The sequence below is a fragment of the Ranitomeya variabilis genome, chromosome 6 (assembly GCF_051348905.1).
Source record: "Ranitomeya variabilis isolate aRanVar5 chromosome 6, aRanVar5.hap1, whole genome shotgun sequence".
In the NCBI taxonomy this organism is placed as follows: Eukaryota; Metazoa; Chordata; class Amphibia; order Anura; family Dendrobatidae; genus Ranitomeya; species Ranitomeya variabilis.
In genome coordinates, this window is record NC_135237.1 from 249,900,633 (window position 1) to 249,919,177 (window position 18,545).

The window sequence follows — 18,545 nt, forward strand, 5'->3', positions numbered from 1 at the left end:
AAATAAGGGGGACTCCATATAATTTTTTTCTTTTATTTATAGTTTAGCTAACTTCAAGTCCATGCACTGCACTAATTATATATCTCAATGACATCTTTCTATATATCTATTCTATTCTCATGGCTCATGCTATGAATTTACTGTGCTCTGCTGATGAAATTTTAGTTTTCATATGAGATAAGTGTGTAAAAATCGCACAGCACATGCATGGTCGTGCACTGTGCGATTTTCTTTTGTTTGTTTTTTCCTCCCATTGATTTGCATTGGTAAGTTTTGCCCATTTTACGCAGCCATAAGCAGCATGCTGCAATTTTTTTCCTCACCCCAATATGGAGATAAATGCTTCCTAGTTGAATAGAATTGTGAAAGGCAATTTTTTTTTCTCACGTTGCACTCGTCAATTTTATATGCAGATGTGACAGTAGCTTCACTCAGCTTGTATCTATATATAAAATATGTATTATTCTATTCTATGTAATGTACAGTATACAGCATATACTGTGTGTATACTCGTGAAAGAATTTTGCGACTTTTTGTTTTTTAACTGCTTTGGAAGAAAATAATTATTAAAAATATTCTTTTGCAGAGTCCTAGTAGAGCGAGCAGCTCCTTTACATTAGAACCAGGGGATCTTTTAATGGATTTCACAGAAGCTACACCAATGGTATGATTAAACTTTGTCTACTTTTGGAATTCTTATTTGTAAAAAATAACTGTATGTATCACATGGGATAATACAGAATATAATGATACACTTATGATCTGGCATGATTCATCACTTTTTCTTTCATAATAGTGATATGGAACTCTGTATTACCTAGCAATGAACCAATATACACAGGGGATTTGAATAAAAAGGAAATTTGCTGAGAACAACAGTTACAATTAAGAAGGGATAAAGATAAGAGATAAATAAAACAGAGGCGAAAATGACAGATCTGACCTGCTGCAAAAAGGAACAATAGTTCAGTAAAAATTCTCTCATTCATGGAGTCCCACCACATGTCCAAACCAAACCAAAGAACGTTGCATATAAATAATAATTAAACAATGCATAACCGAAATATAAGCAATGATTAATTTAGAAGTATCGCAATGTCTCAAAAGACTTTGAGGCATCTGATTTCTGTGAGTACATCTTAGAGAATAACATCTTGCAGATCATTCTAAGAATGTCTATAGGCTTAGGCTAGGTTCACACTGCGTTTAGTACAATCCGTTTAACGGATCCGTTAAACGCATGTCCAGAAATTAGCCAAATTTGGTGAAAATTTGGCTTCACGTTAACGCATGCATTAACGCACGTGACTGTGTTTATGTCATTTTGATGTCCGTTCGTGAAGCATCCTTTTGTCACCGTTCAGGCACTGTCAATAAAGTTGTTCTTTTTTCTTTTTTTTTTGCTCTTTTGTCAGCGTTGGGTGTATATGGAAAACATTCTCCATTTTGCAAGCATTGAGTGAACTTCTGCTAGCAAGATGTTTGTGTCTGAGCTTGTTATATTTCGCTTAATGCAGTTGCGACTTCGGCAGAGAAGGCGTATTTCCCAAAGGAGATATTGGATCCATGAAGTGAATTTTTTACGGAATACATATGGTGCCTTTCACACCCTGTATGTTCAGCTTCGGGATCATCCCTTTAAATTTCAATGTTATCTTCGGATGTCCATTGAGACCTTTGATGTTCTGCTCTCGCATGTGAAGGATGAGATACATCATCAGCGCAGCAGTTTCCGTGATAGTATTTGTGTAGAGCAACGTTTAGTGGTGACTCTGAGGTAATTATCCTTTTTTAACATTGTTCTATTGAAAAAGACAGGATGTAATTTATCGTGGAGCATATCTCATATAATTATGTACACTTTGGCAATTGTCCGATTCCATTTTAACTTGTCTTTATTTTAGTTGTCCTTTAAAATCTTATCAATATGTCCATAGTGCTAATTTTTTTGTTTGTTTGTTTTCCGACAGATATCTAGCTACCGGAGAATCTTTTGCGTCACTGCATTTTCAATTTCGACTGGGGAAATCAACCGTTTGCCAATTAGTTCGTGAAACTTGTGATGCCATTTGGAACAACTTACAACCACTTGTGCTACCAACCCTGACAACAGAGATGTGGCTATCGGTTTCCAAACATTTTGAGGATGTGGCTAATTTCCCCAATGTATTGGTGCCGTGGATGGCAAGCACATTCGGATTCAGAAACCAGTGCATAGTGGATCCCTCTACTATAACTATAAGGCCGGTTTCACACGTCAGTGGCTCCGGTACGTGAGGTGACAGTTTCCTCACGTACCGGAGCCACTGACACACGTAGACCCATAAAAATCAATGCATCTGTGCAGATGTCATTGATTTTTTGCGGACCGTGTCTCCGTGTGCCAAACACGGAGACATGTCAGTGTTCGTGGGAGCGCACGTATTACACGGACCCATTAAAGTCAATGGGTCCATGTAAAACACGGACCACACATGGACCTTCTCCGTGTGCAGTCCGTGTGGCATGCAGGAGACAGCGCTACAGTTAGCCCTGTCCCCCCCCACATGGTGCTGAAGCCGCGACAGCCAACGAGGGAGCGGGTGAGTATTTTCAGAACAACGGGGGGGCGCACAGTGGGTGGGAGGGCGGCGGACAGATAGATCTTTATTTTAAACACTATTATTCATATCTTCTATGCAGCAAACGCTGCTGCACAAAAGATATGAATCGCGGCTTCAGCACGATGCAGTGTACCACACGCGTGGGTACCACACGCTCCGTATGGCCTACGTGAGCTCACGGGCACACGGACACGGATAACTCCGGTACCGATTTTTTCCGGTACCGGAATTATCTGGACGTGTGGGACAGCCCTAAGAAATACTTTTCCATTGTATTGATGGCTATTGCAGATGGTAGATACCGTTTTGTTTCTTTGGATATTGGTGCATATGGACGGATGAACGATTCCAGAGTCTTCAAAGAGTCTAAAATGGGGAAATGTTTGTACAGCAACAACTTCAACATACCCTCAGCACGACCTCTTCCGGGGACCGAAGGCCCAAGTTTGCCCTATGTTTTAGTTGGGGATGAGGCGTTCCAACTCGGACGCAATCTCCTAAAGCCGTACTCAAGCCATAGTCTAAACTACACAAGACACATGTTTAATTATCGTTTGAGCCGGGCAAGACGTTATGTGGAATGTGCCTTTGGTATTTTGACCTTAAAATGGCATATACTGTATTACTAACTTGCATGCAACTGCAACCTGAAAATGTGGACCATCTAGTGAAGGCATGCATCTGCCTGCACAATTTTGTTTCCAGGCATGAACCCCAGGTGGATGACCCCATGACTGTGAGTCGAACCTCATGAGCATAGATTCGACAACTGTTCGTTCTACAGTTGAAATAATGAGGATTCGTGATCAATTTGCAAATTACTTCATACATGAAGGTCTTGTTCCATGGCAAGACAAACGTGTGAAAATGTTGAAGCCTGTTTATATTGGTGCAATGTGTGGGGAAATTCCCTTTTTTAAAAAAAATTTTATATTACCTTAATCAATTGTAAAAAGTTCACTCCATACAAGAATATGAAATGTTATAATAAGAGTTAACTTTACTAAAAAATATTCTGAGGACATTGTGCGTCCAACCTGATTGTTGGTAAACATTTTAACATTTGAGATCCCATAGGGATGAACAAAAACATACACGATTAACTTGGGTACAAAAAAATTTTTACACAAACAATTTAAACGCAGGAATTGCCAAAGTTTGGTGATTGTTTAAACAGTAGTTACAGACTGTGATATTGAGCGGGCGTATTGTCTGCCCAACTGTACGCTGGACTGCTACATTCCCTTTGCATTTCCATACTCTGTTCACCCTGGCCTCTGTATTTTGGTTTGTATGACGGCATGTCCATGGTTCTTGGTCTCGAAGAAGTGGGTTCCTGGGGGCCCAAAAATTCCTCGACTAGGTCATTAAGTCTTTGCCTAAACATTATATTTCTGTGCGCCGGTATATTTTGAACTGCAGGCACATATGACAAAAGCAGGAGCTTCCACTCATTGGCTGCATATACAGATTCACGGGATTGCAATTCCGTTATTTCCCGCCTTAGATCTCTGTGTTCACTGCAACACAGATCCTCTAACCGTTGGAGTCCATCTACAATTATGGCATCAACTTCATCTTTGGCAGATGCTCGCTTGCGTCCGCGGTGTGCTTGCAAACGGTCACTGACAACAGGAGCCACTTTAGTACTCTCCATTGATCGTGGCTTGCTCAGGCCAGACACATCTTCAGTGCATCTGCTGGCTTGTTTCCTGTAGAGATGGCTCTTGAGGCGCAGCGGTACTGCATATAGTTCTATAACCAAAAAAAAAAAAATTATTTATAAGAGATTTTAGTTAAATACTTGTTCGTCTCTCACACCGAAGCTTTTTACTTACGAGCACTGGGACAATGTTTTCTGTAGAAACAACAATTGCTCATAATGAACATAAGGGGTGATACGTTTGCCACCAGATCCACTGGGGGTGTTTTGGCTGGTGCGGAAGTCCCGTACAAATCGATCTCTAATGGATCTCGACAGGGTATGGACAGCTTCGGCTTAACATAAAAAAAAAAAATTATTTGACAGCTTGCAAACTTTACATTTTGCACGTTAAAAGTTCAGCAATAATTACCAATTTTTTTCTTAGACGATGCGGACTTATCCAAATATCCTGGGTCCAACTGGCATATTATTTTATCCCACAACTTCCGGTTTTTAATAATATCGTGGTGGGAGCTGTCACTTTGATCCCATATGGACGGATTTGCTTCCACTAGTATTAGGGTATGTGTCCACGTTCAGGAAACGTTGCGTTTTTGATGCAGCATTGAGCAGCATGCATAAAAAACGCAGCGTCCAGATGTTACAGCATAGTGGAGGGGATTTCATGAAATCCTGTCTCCACTATGCAGTAAAAGACGCATGCGGCACACCCGAGAAAACTCACATGCGGCGCATCTTTTAGGTACGCAGCATGTCCTTACATTGCAGAAAAAACTCAAGGACAATGCAGGTGACCTGCCAGTGACCTCAGGTGCAGATTTGGTCAGGATTTTACCTGCATAAAATCCTGACCAAGTCCTGAAGCAATCCTGAACGTGGACACACCCTAATAAGTGTCTCGTTCTCTATGTCCAAGGGCTCTTCGTCAACCACAATATTCCTTCTTTTTTTTGCCGGCTGCTTGGACTATGTAAACACAAAACGTTATATTAAAGTGTAGAATTTCATTTTTGGTTGCATAACTTTATCTCATCGCCAAAATTACATTTTATTATTAAGGACTTTTTATCCAATTTTTTTTGCTTTTTTAAAACACTTTTAAATTTGTATAAATTTTTGTAAATCGTATTGCAATGTTTAATCGTTCTTTTTTGTTGGCTGTCCTTGTAGTGTTTGGTTTATGTTATGATATGTATGTTGTTTTTTAACCAGGGTTTTAAACGTAGTTTTATATATATGTTTCTTGTGTTATGTTTCTTTTGTATGTTTGTTTTTGTAATAAAAAAAAAAGGAAAAAAATGTGTGGCATGTACCTTCTTTGTCACTTTTGCCAATTTTTTGGGGGGTGGCCTGGCAGGTTCGGGATCAGAAGATTCCTATTTGCAATAAAAACATGATTACACATTATTACCTCAATACACTGGAGTGACACACTACATTATTGTGGCTTTTTATATCGAAAGCATACCGATTGGGAAGAGAACACTGCAGACACGCTGCTGCTGCTTGATCCCTCACTGTCCGACATCTGTGTACAAACAAAACAATACATTTAGTACACATACATCCGACGTCCACTACACACTCAAATGATGTACACAGAAAAATATATACATATAATTGTACTTACATTCCCTATGATCACTTGCAAGACACACACACTGTGCTGCTGGCGTTTTCACAATATGTGCTGGCAGAGTATATGCTCCAAAATGGCTGCAATCATATTTCCTGTCACATGACCACATGGACCCTCATGGACCACCCATCACCCTCATTAACACAATCCAACGTATGGTTTCATTTGGACATTTTGCTTGATTTGCGTCTGGCTGCATTAGCAATAGACTTTAATGGCAGAAATAGCGCTTCCGTTAATCTTGCGTTAGCTTGACCAGACCCAAAAATGCTGCAGGCCGCGTTCGAAGGTACGTCATAAAAAACAGAATGTTGCAAACGCATGACAATTTTGACATGCGTTACAATGCGTCATACAAATGAAAGTCTATGGGTGCGTTACAATGTCCGTTACATTGCGTTTTTACTACTTAAAAACGTGTCCGTTAGACAGAGTGCCCTAGCGCAATGTGAACCCAGCCTTAGCGTTGTTTTGTTTCAGCCAAAGCAAAACATATTATTACAAAGCCAGTAGATAGCTGGTAGTGATGAGCGAGCACTAAAATGCTCGGGTGCTCATTGCTCGGGTCGAGCAAATTGGAATACTCAAGTACTCGACCCGAGCATCGAGCCCAATGTAAGTCTATGGGAAACCTGAGTATTTTTACCGCAATCCCCTCGGGGGTCCTTTTAAGGTCTAAAAACGTCTGAAAATGATGGAAACACTGCTGAAATGACATGGGAGCATCATGAGGATCACCCCTGGAAGCAGTCCTGACTCCAAGGTCACAGCTGTAAGCAATGTGGTCAGAATTTCACACAATTTTTACAGGTGCACCAAAAAACATACAAAAACTAAACCAAAATGGATTTTGCTGGGAAATATGTTAAGGTACATCCTTTCTAGGGTAATGACTTGTATATAAGGCAAAATAATTAACCCCAGACCAAAATGTTCCTCCACCACTTGGGCTATGTTCACATGCAGCGTTTTTGATGCGTTTTTCAACTTTAACATTGCTTTCAACCAATACAAATGCATTCACTGGGAAATGTCATTGTAACATTTAACAACCCTAGCTGGCCATGTGGTGTGTGACACATAAGGAGACACATATTGTTTCATTTATGAAGGAGCGACTCTTAAAGTCACAAAGCCTATTTTTAGAGGGGCATCAGGCAGCATTAATATTATTAAAGGGACATTATTAACCCCTTCCTGACATCTGACGTACTATCCCGTCGAGGTGGGGTGGGCCCGTATGACCACCGACGGGATAGTACGTCATACGCGATCGGCCGCGCTCACGGGGGGAGCGTGGCCGATCGCGGCCGGGTGTCAGCTGCATATCGCAGCTGACATACGGCACTATGTGCCAGGAGCGGTCACGGACCGCCCCCGGCACATTAACCCCCGGCACACCGCGATCAAACATGATCGCGGTGTACCGGCGGTATAGGGAAGCATCGCGCAGAGAGGGGGCTCCCTGCGGGCTTCCCTGAGACCCCCGGAGCAACGCGATGTGATCTCGTTGCTCCGAGGGTCTCCTACCTCCCTCCTCGCCGCAGGTCCCGGATCCAAGATGGCCGCGGCATCCGGGTCCTGCAGGGAGAGAGGTGGCTTACCGAGTGTCTGCTCAGAGCAGACACTTGGTAAGCCTGCAGCCCTGCACAGCAGATCGCAGATCTGGCAGAGTGCTGTGCACACTGCCAGATCAATGATCTGTGATGTCCCCCCCTGGGACAAAGTAAAAAAGTTTAAACAAAATTCCCCACATGTGTAAAAAAATAAATAAAAAAAATATCCTAAATAAAGAAAAAAAATATATATATTATTCCCATAAATACATTTCTTTTGCTAAATAAAATAAAAAAAACAATAAAAGTACACATATTTAGTATCGCTGCGTCCGTAACGACCCAACCTATAAAACTGCCCCACTAGTTAACCCCTTCAGTAAACACCGTAAGAAAAAAAAAAAACGAGGCAAAAAACAACGCTTTATTATCATACCGCCGAACAAAAAGTGGAATAACACGCGATCAAAAAGACTGATATAAATAACCATGGTACCGCTGAAAACGTCATCTTGTCCCGCAAAAAACGAGCTGCCATACAGCATCATCAGCAAAAAAATAAAAAAGTTATAGTCCTGAGAATAAAGCGATACCAAAATAATTATTTTTTCTATAAAATAGTTTTTATCGTATAAAAGCGCAAAAACATTAAAAAAATGATATAAATGAGATATCGCTGTAATCGTACTGACCCGAAGAATAAAACTTCTTTATCAATTTTACCAAACGCGGAACGGTATAAACGCCTCCCCCAAAAGAAATTCATGAATAGCTGGTTTTTGATCACTCTGCCTCACAAAAATCGGAATAAAAAGCGATCAAAAAATGTCACGTGTCCGAAAATGTTACCAATAAAAACGTCAACTCGTCCCACAAAAAACAAGATCTCACATGACTCTGTGGAAATTACAGCTCTCAAAATGTGGTAACGCAAAAAATATTTTTTGCAATGAAAAGCGTCTTTCAGTGTGTGACGGCTGCCAATCAGAAAAAATCCGCTAAAAAACCCGCTATAAAAGTAAATCAAACCCCCCTTCATCACCCCCTTAGTTAGGGAAAAATAAAAAAATTAAAAAATGTATTTATTTCCATTTTCCCGTTAGGGTTAGGGTTAGGGCTAGAGTTAGGACTAGAGTTAGGACTAGAGTTAGAACTAGAGTTAGGACTAGAGTTAGGGCTAGGGTTAGGGCAAGGGTTAGGGCTAGGGTTAGGGTTGGGGCTAGGGTTTGGGCTAGGGTTAGGGTTAGGGCTAGGGTTGGGGCTAGGGTTAGGGCTAGGGTTAGGGCTAGGGTTGGGGCTAGGGTTGGGGCTAGGGTTAGGGCTAGTGTTACGGCTAGTGTTAGGGCTAGTGATAGGGCTAGGGTAATTGCTAGGGTTAGGGCTAGGGTTAGGGTTGGGGCTACAGTTAGGGTTGGGGCTAAAGATAGGGTTAGGGTTTGGATTACATTTACGGTTGGGAATAGGGTTGGGTGTGTCTTGGTTAGAGGAGTAGTTAGGGTTACTGTTGGGATTAGGGTAAGGGGTGTGTTTGGATTAGGGTTTCAGTTATAATTGGGGGGTTTCCACTGTTTAGGCACATCAGGGGCTCTCCAAACGGGACATGGCATCCGATCTGAATTCCAGCCAATTCTGCGTTGAAAAAGCAAAACAGTGCTCCTTCCCTTCAGAGCTCTCCCGTGTGCCCAAACAGGGGTTTACCCCAACATATGGGGTATCAGCGTACTCAGGACAAATTGGACATCATCTTTTGGGGTCCAAGTTCTCCTGCTACCCTTGGGAAAATACAAAACTGGGGGCCAAAAAATAAGTTTTGTGGGAAAAAAAGGATTTTTTATTTTCACGGCTCTGCGTTGTAAATTGTAGTGAAACACTTGGGGGTTCAAAGTTCTCACAACACATCTAGATAAGTTCATTGGGGGGTCTAGTTTCCGATATGGGGTCACTTGTGGGGGGTTTGTACTGTTTGGGTACATCAGGGGCTCTGCAAATGCAACGTGACGCCTGCAGACCAATCCATTTAAGTCTGCATTCCAAATGGCGCTCCTTCCCTTCCGAGCTCTGTCATGCGCCCAAACAGTGGTTCCCCCCCACATATGGGGTATCAGCGTACTCAGGACAAATTGGACAACAACTTTTGGGGTCCAATTTATCCTGATACCCTTGTGAAAATACAAAACTGGGGGCTAAAAATCATTTTTGTGAAAAAAAAAGGAATTTTTATTTTCACGGCTCTGCGTTATAAACTGTAGTGAAACACTTGGGGGTTCAAAGTTCTCACAACACATCTAGATAAGTTCCTTGGGGGGTCTAGTTTCCAATATGGGGTCACTTGTGGGGGTTTTTAATGTTTAGGCACATCAGGGGCTCTCCAAACGCAACATGGCATCCCATCTTAATTCCAGTCAATTTTGCATTGAAAAGTAAAATAGCGCTCCTTCCCTTCCGAGCTCTGCCATGCGCCCAAACAGTGGTTTACCCCCACATATGGGGTATCGTCGTACTCAGGACAAATTGCACAACAACTTTTGTGGTCTAATTTCTTCTCTTACTCTTGGGGAGATAAAAAAATGGGGGCGAAAAGATCATTTTTGTGAAAAAATGTGATTTTTTATTTTTACGGCTCTGCATTATAAACTTCTGTGAAGCACTTGTTGGGTCAAAGTGCTCAACACACATCTAGATAAGTTCCTTAAGGGGTCTACTTTCCAAAATGGTGTCACTTGTACAGGGTTTCAATGTTTAGGCACATCAGGGGCTCTCCAAACGCAACATGGCGTCCCATCTCAATTCCAGTCAATTTTGCATTGAAAAGTCAAATGGCGCTCCTTCCCTTCCGAGCTCTGCCCTGCGCCCAAACAATGGTTTACACCCACATATGGGGTATCAGCGTACTCAGGACAAATTGCACAACAATTTTTCTGGTCCAATTTCTTCTCTTACCCTTGGGAAAATAAAAAATTGGGGGCGAAAAGATCATTTTTGTGAAAAAATATGATTTTTTATTTTTACGGCTCTGCATTATAAACTTCTGTGAAGCACTTGTTGGGTCAAAGTGCTCACCACAGATCTAGATAAGATCCTTAGGGGGTCTACTTTCCAAAATGGTGTCACTTGTGGGGGGTTTCAATGTTTAGGCACATCAGGGGCTCTCCAAATGCAACATGGCGTCCCATCTCAATTTTGCATTGAAAAGTCAAATGGCGCTCCTTTCCTTCCGAGCTCTGCCATGCGCCCAAACAGTGGTTTACCCCCACATATGGGGTATCAGCGTACTCAGGACAAATTGTACAACAAATTTGGGGGTCTATTTTCTCCTGTTACCCTTGGTAAAATAAAACAAATTGGAGCTGAAATAAATTATGTGTGAAAAAAAGTTAAATGTTTATTTTTATTTAAACATTCCAAAAATTCCTGTGAAACACCTGAAGGGTTAATAAACTTTTTTGAAAGTGGTTTTGAGTACCTTGAGGGGTGCAGTTTTTAGAATGGTGTCACACTTGGGTATTTTCTATCATATAGACCCCTCAAAATGACTTCAAATGAGATGTGGTCCCTAAAAAAAAATGGTGTTGTAAAAATGAGAAATTGCTGGTCAACTTTTAACCCTTATAACTCCGTCACAAAAAAAAATTTTGGTTCCAAAATTGTGCTGATGTAAAGTAGACATGTGGGAAATGTTACTTATTAAGTATTTTGCATGACATATGTCTGTGATTTAAGGGCATAAAAATTCAAAGTTGGAAAAGTGTGAAATTTTCAAAATTTTCGCCAAATATTCGTTTTTTTCACAAATAAACGCAAGTTATATCGAAGAAATTTTACCACTATCATGAAGTACAATATGTCACGAGAAAACAATGTCTGAATCGCCAAGATCCGTTGAAGCGTTCCAGAGTTATAACCTCATAAAGGGACAGTGGTCAGAATTGTAAAAATTGGCCCGGTCATTAACGTGCAAACCACCCTTGGGGGTGAAGGGGTTAAACAGTGGGTCTCCTATGCTGTTATTGCCTATACAGTGAGTGGCTAGGCTGCCAAGAATTACAACGCACCCCAATACCCTTTCATGAGAGGTACAGGAGAGCTTCCTGAAAAAATGTTGCATTGAATGCAAGGCCTGTCCTGCTACCAAGTCATATGCACCCCAATTAGCCTTTGAACCCAGGTAATGGATAGCCACAGGAAAACCCACTTCACATTCTTCAGTTGGTCTTGCCATAATGTTTTCTTATGTATTAACTGCAAGGCCTGCCCTGATACCAAGTCACATGCACCCCAATAAGCCTTTGAACCCAGGTACTGGATGGCCACAGGAAAACCCTCTTCACATTCTTCAGTTGGTCCTGCCATACTGTTTTCGTATGTATTATCTGCAAGGCCTGGCCTGCTACCAAGTCATATGCACTCCAATAAGCCTTTGAACCCTGGTACTGGATGGCCACAGGAAAACCCACTTCACATTCTTTAGTTGGTCCTGCCATACTGTTTCCTTATGCATTGAATGCCTTGACCCAAATTTGCACGCACCCCAATCCCCCCTTGGAAGAATCATGGAGGAGGGCCTCATAAAAAAACTGTCCCATTACAAAGGAGCGGGTCTCCTAGACTCGTAATGCCCATACACTAAGCGTATGGGCTGACAAACATTTCCCCATGGGGGATACATTTTTAAAAATATTTAATTGGGATCACAGACACCCTTGCCAAAAAAATGACTGTCTGTAGCAGCACAGAACACTTGGAATCCTGGTGATCTAGTGGTGGAAAATGATAAGAGATGGAGGAAGGCCTCATTAAAAACTAGGCCCAATTTAAGGGAGCAGGACTCCTAGACTTGTAATGCCCATACACGAAGTGCATGGGCTGACAAACATTTCCCATGGGGGTTACAGTTTTAAAAAATTATTTATGGGTATCAGACACCCTTGCCCAAAAATTGATTGGCTGTAGCAGCATACAACATGTACACCATAGTGATCTAGTGGTGGAGAATGAGGAAACATTGATGACGGCCTCATTAAAAACTAGGCCCAATACACACTAGTGCGTGGTTTGTGTACGAAGTAAAAGATGAGCTGACGAGCAAGATCCTGGGCCCGCTTGGGTGCAGGAGCAGGCTCCACAAAGACCACCTGCACAGGTAAAGCAGCCCCAAGGACCCCGGCCAACAGTCAGATCTCAGCAGCCAGCGGCTGAGCCTTTGCTCATCGGAAGAGGACACCAGAGAGGTCCGCCGGCAGCAGCAGCAGAGAGACCATCGCTCGAGGTTTTGCAGGTGTCAGCTGGACTTGCAGTGTCTATCGGGGAATGGGGCAGCTGTAGGCATGACTTCCATGACATCGAGGTGAACACCTGGCCGACTATCGAACACGTCCAAAAATTGAAAGCTGGCACCTCTGGAACCAAGATTGCTCTTGGGACCAACCACATCAAGCTGGTGTCCCGACCACAGTGGGCCCTGTACCAGTATTAAGTTGACTTCAACCCTGCCATGGAGTCCAAGCATTTGCGGTAGGCCTCCTGTACCAGCATGAAGAAACCATTGGGAAGGCGCGGGCATTTGATGGAACCATGTTGTTTTTACCAAAAAGAATGAATAAGGTCACCGAGGTGTTCAGGCAAACTCGAAATGGAGAAAACGTGCGGCTAACAATCACCCTGACCGACAAGCTTCCACCGACCTCGCCCACCTGCTTCCATTTCTATAACATCATTTTCCGAAGACTCCTGAAGATAATGGATATGAAGCAGATAGGACGCAACTATTACAACCCGAGCAATGCCACTGAAGTCAGAGCCCACTGGCTCGCCATCTGCCTGGGGTTTTCCACCTCCATCCTCCAGTACGAGTCTAGCATCATGTTGAGCATTGATGTCAGCCATAAAGTCCTCAGGATAGAGACTGTGCATGACATCATGAGCAGCCTCTACTCCTCGTGTGGCCCTCAGAGGTTCCAGGACGCCTGCTGCAAGGAGCTGATCGGACAGATCGTCCTCACCAAGTCCAACACTAAAATCTACCATATAGACGAGATCGCCTGGAACATAACTACAGTGTCCACCTTCAAGAAGGCAGACGGAAGCGACATCAGCTTTGTGGACTACTAGAAGAACCAATACAATGAACAAGTGAAATACATGATCCAGCCGCTAATCGTGAACATCCCCCGGAGGCCCAAGCTAGGAGCCACAGACGGAGAAATCGTATTGGTGCCAGAGTTCCGTAACCTAACAAGTCTGACCGACAGCATGAGAAACGACTTCAACGTCATGAAAGACCTGGCCGTTCACACCCGCTTACCACCAGAACAGAGGGAGCGGCAAGTTGGGAAGTTTATGAACGACATACACAAGGATGAGAGCATTCAGATAGAGCTACGTGACTGGGGGCTGAATTTAGATACCGAACTGCTACAATTCGAAGGGAGAATCACACCTCTGGAAATAAATCGTGCAAAAAAGACAAATCTTCTGAATATAATCCACAGTTTGCTGATTGGTTGCAAGAGCAGAGGGGTCCCATCCTGATCAGCCCCCGAGATATGAATAATTGACACCTATTATAATCCTAAATATAAAGCACTTCCATAAATACACAAATCCATCATAAAGAGACAAGGAAACTTATGCCACTAAAAACAATTATATTTTATAGCACCCATTTCTTTACATAGGAGCATTTAGTATTTACTTGTCCACTTGGCCATATTTTGTGCCCTATATTCATACATTCTTATTAGGGTTGCTATAAATAGCTTACTTAGGCTTCCATTTGTGGGTATTTGATCTTTTAAAGCAGTGATGTGTCTTATATAAATACTAGATGGTGGCCCGATTCTAACGCATCGGGTATTCTAGAATATGCATGTCCACGTAGTATTTTGCCCAGCCACGTAGTATATTGCCCAGTTACGTAGTATATTGCCCAGTGATGTAGTATATTGCCCAGTCACGTAGTATATTGCCCAGTGATGTAGTATATTGCCCAGCCACGTAGCATATTGCCCAGTGATGTAGTATATTGCCCAGCCACATAGTATATTGCCCAGTGACGTAGTATATTGCCCAGTTACGTAGTATATTGCCCAGTGACATAGTATATTGCCCAGTGACGTAGTATATTGCCCAGTGACGTAGTATATTGCCCAGTTACGTAGTATACAGCACAGAGCCACATAGTATATTGCACAGTGACGTAGTATACAGCACAGAGACACGTAGTATATTGCCCAGCCACGTAGTATATTGGCCAGTCACGTAGTATATTGCCCAGCTACGTAGTATATTGCCCAGCCATGTATGTCACAGGTTAAAAAATAAAAAATAAACATATACTCACCTTCCGAGGGTACCCTTGTAGTTCTGTCGCCTGTGTGCGGTGCAGGCGGCAGCTTCCAGTCCCAGGGTGTGATGACAATGCGGTCACATGACCGTGACGTCATGGCAGGTCCTTCTCACGCAGGCGCGCAGGACCTGTGATGACGTCGCGGTCACATGACTGTGACGTCATGGCAGGTCCTTCTCGCATACCATCCTTAGCACCGGAACCTGCCGCTTGCATGGAGCGGTCACCGGAGCGTCGCGAGGAGCGGGAAAGGTGAGTATATAATGATTTTTTATTTTTTTTTTAATTATTTTTAACATTAGATGTTTTTACTATTGAGGCTGCATAGGCAGCATCAATAGTAAAAACTTGGTCACACAGGGTTAATAGCGGCGGTAACGGAGTGAGTTACCCACGGCATAACACGGTCCGTTACCGCTGGCATTAACCCTGTGTGAGCCGTGACTGCGGGGAGTATGGAGTGGGCGCCGGGCACTGACTTCAGGGGAGTAGGGAGGGACTAATCGGACTGTGGCCGTCGCTGATTGGTCGCGGCAGCCATGACAGGCAGCTGGCGAGACCAATCAGCGACTTGGATTCCATGACAGACAGAGGCCACGACCAATGAATATCCGTGACAGAAAGAAAGACAGACAGACAGAAGGACAGACAGAAAGACAGAAGTGACCCTTAGACAATTATATAGTAGATACTTTTTTTAAGACTTCGGTCTTTGTAATGTCTTATTATTTAACAAGCATGTATCACTAGTTTGATTAGTATATGTATCTTGGGCACTGGATGTCATTGTATACCACTTGGTTTTTTCATATATGTATTTTGGTGTATATCGAGTGCAGACAGTATATTCTGCATATATTCCCACTGACTGCAATATTGTTCTACAGGTTTTAATTTTTTTTGATTAATAAAATATAATTGTTTTTTATTGGCATAAGCTTCCCTGTCTCTTTATGGCCAGTCTCACACGTCCAGATAATTCCGGTACCGGAAAAATCGGTACCGGAGTTGTCCATGTGCTCACGTGGCACATCAGTGTGGCACACGTGCGGCAGCCGTGTGCCGCCCGTGTGCTGACTGAGTACCACACGGACCGTGCAGGAGACAGCGCTACAGTAAGCGCTGTCCCCTGCTTTGGGTGCTGAAGCCGGAATTCATTCCTTCTTCCCAGCAGCGTTCGCTGGAGAGAAGGAATGAAAAATCATTGTTTTTTTTGTTTTTTTGTGGTTAAACAAAAGTTCCCGGTAACCTCCCCCCTCCCACCCCCTGTGCGCCCACCCAATGGAAATAAAATACTTACCCAGCTCCCTTGATGCTTCCTCTCAGCATCGCAGCTTGTCCTGTATGAGCGGTCACGTGGTGCCGCTCATTACAGTGATGAAATCAGCGGCACCACGTGACCGCTCATACAGGACAAGCTGCGGCACTGAGCGGAAGCATCGAGGGAGCTGGGTGAGTATTTTAGGCGCAGGCGCACAGGGGGTGGGAGGGGGGAGGTTGCTGGGAAGTTTATTTTAACCACAAAAAAAATAAAAAAATGATTTTTCATTCCTTCTCTCCAGCGAACGCTGCTGGAGAGAAGAAATGAATGGCAGCTTCAGCACCACAAGCTGGGGGGACAGCGCTTACTGTAGCGCTGTCTCCTGCATGGCACACGGACGGCACACGGACAGCATCCGTGTGCTGTAAGTGTTTTACACGGACCCATTGACTTTAATGGGTCCGTGTGATCCGTGCGCTCCCACGAACACTGACATGTCTCCATGTTTTTCAAACGGACACACGGTCCGTGAAAACACACTGACATGTGCAGAGACACATTGATTTTAATGTGTCTACGTGAGTCAGGGTCTCCGGTACGTGAGAAAACTGTCAACACATGTACCGGAGCCACTGACGTGTGAAACAGGCCTATGATGGATATGAATAATTGGCTGCTGTTTTACACCCGGAGATCACACAGCAACGCGAATCAAGATGAACTGGGCGGTGTTGGTTGAAGTCGAGGACTTTTTTGGGGAATTTTTGAAAAAAAGAGTTGAACAAGGCTAGAAGACAGAACTATGGAAGTTATGAAGCTACGATTTTTCCACCACAGATACACCAGGCTTTAACATGACATAACAGACTGTATACATTTTTTTTTAATCTTTTTTTAAAATAAAAAAGAATTGAACAAGGCTAGCAGACAGAACTATGCAACTTATGCCTGCGAAGCTACGATTTTTCCACCACAGATACACTAGGCCTCAGCATGACATAACAGACTGCATACATTTTTTTTCTTTTTTCTGATTTAAAAAAAAATTCAAACAAGGCTAGCAGACAGAACTATGCAACTTATGCCGGCGAAGCTAAGATTTTTCCATCACAGATACACCAGGCCTCAGCGTGACATAACACACTGTCCTTTTTTTTCTGAAATTTTTTTTTTTTAAATAAAAATGAGTTGAACAAGGCTAGCAGACAGAACTATGCAACTTATGCCTGCAAAGCAATGATTTTACCACCACAGAAACGCCAGGCCTCAGCCTGACATAGCAGACTGTATACATTTTCTTTAATTAAAAAAAAACAAAAAACAATAAATACTGAGTACACCAAGGCTAGCAGACAAAACAATGCAAAGTATGCCTGCAAACAGAAGATTTCTACATCACAGATACACCAGGTGGGTGACGGAGATAACAGACTGATCAAAATGTGGTCTTTTTTTTGGCACACCAAAATTTTGTTAAAAAGTTGGCTATGACTAGTGTTGAGCGATACCGTCCGATACTTGAAAGTATCGGTATCGGAAAGTATCGGCCGATACCGGCAAAGTATCGGATCCAATCCGATACCGATACCCGATACCAATACAAGTCAATGGGACTCAAGTATCGGACGGTATCCCTGATGGTTCCCAGGGTCTGAAGGAGAGGAAACTCTCCTTCAGGCCCTGGGATCCATATTAATGTGTAAAAGAAAGAATTAAAATAAAAAATATTGCTATACTCACCTCTCCGACACAGCCTGGACCTCACCGAGGGAACCGGCAGCGTTGTTTGCTTAAAATTCGCGGGTTTACTTCCTTACGTGAAGTCCCGGCTTGTGATTGGTCGCGTGCCGCCCATGTGGCCGCGACGCGACCAATCACAGCAAGCCGTGATGTAATTTCAGGTCCTTCAGGATTTTAAAATTACGTTCCGGCTTTGTGATTGGTCGCGTCGCGGTCACATGGGCGACGCGACCAATCACAAGCCGTGACGTCACGGGAGGCTGGACACGCGCGCATTTTAAAATGCGCGCTTGTCCTGCCTCCCGTGACGTCACGGCTTGTGATTGGTCGCGTCGCCCATGTGACCGCGACGTGACCAATCACAAGCCAGAACGTAATTTTAAAATCCTGAAGGACCTAAAATTACGTCACGGCTTGCTGTGATTGGTCGCGTCGCGGCCACATGGGCGACACGACCAATCACAAGCCGGGACGTCACGGGAGGCAGGACACACGCGCATTTTAAAATGCGCGCGTGTCCAGCCTCCCGTGACGTCACGGCTTGTGATTGGTCGCGTCGCCCATGTGACCGCGACGCGACCAATCACAAGCCAGAACGTAATTTTAAAATCCTGAAGGACCTAAAATTACGTCACGGCTTGCTGTGATTGGTCGCGTCGCGGCCACATGGGCGACGCGACCAATCACAAGCCGGGACTTCACGTAAGGAAGTAAACCCGCGAATTTTAAGCAAAC

At 43.4% G+C, this 18,545-nt stretch overlaps 1 protein-coding gene across 1 annotated transcript in view; it reads left to right on the top strand.

Annotated features, from left to right (window-relative positions):
* EPB41L4B (erythrocyte membrane protein band 4.1 like 4B) overlaps nucleotides 1-18,545 on the top strand; it is a 1,243,532-nt gene that overhangs the window by 1,149,066 nt on the left and 75,921 nt on the right. Inside the window, exon 22 of the mRNA XM_077269578.1 lies at nucleotides 587-664. Coding sequence (XP_077125693.1) covers nucleotides 587-664 — 78 coding nt within the window. The remainder of the gene's footprint in view (nucleotides 1-586; nucleotides 665-18,545) is intronic.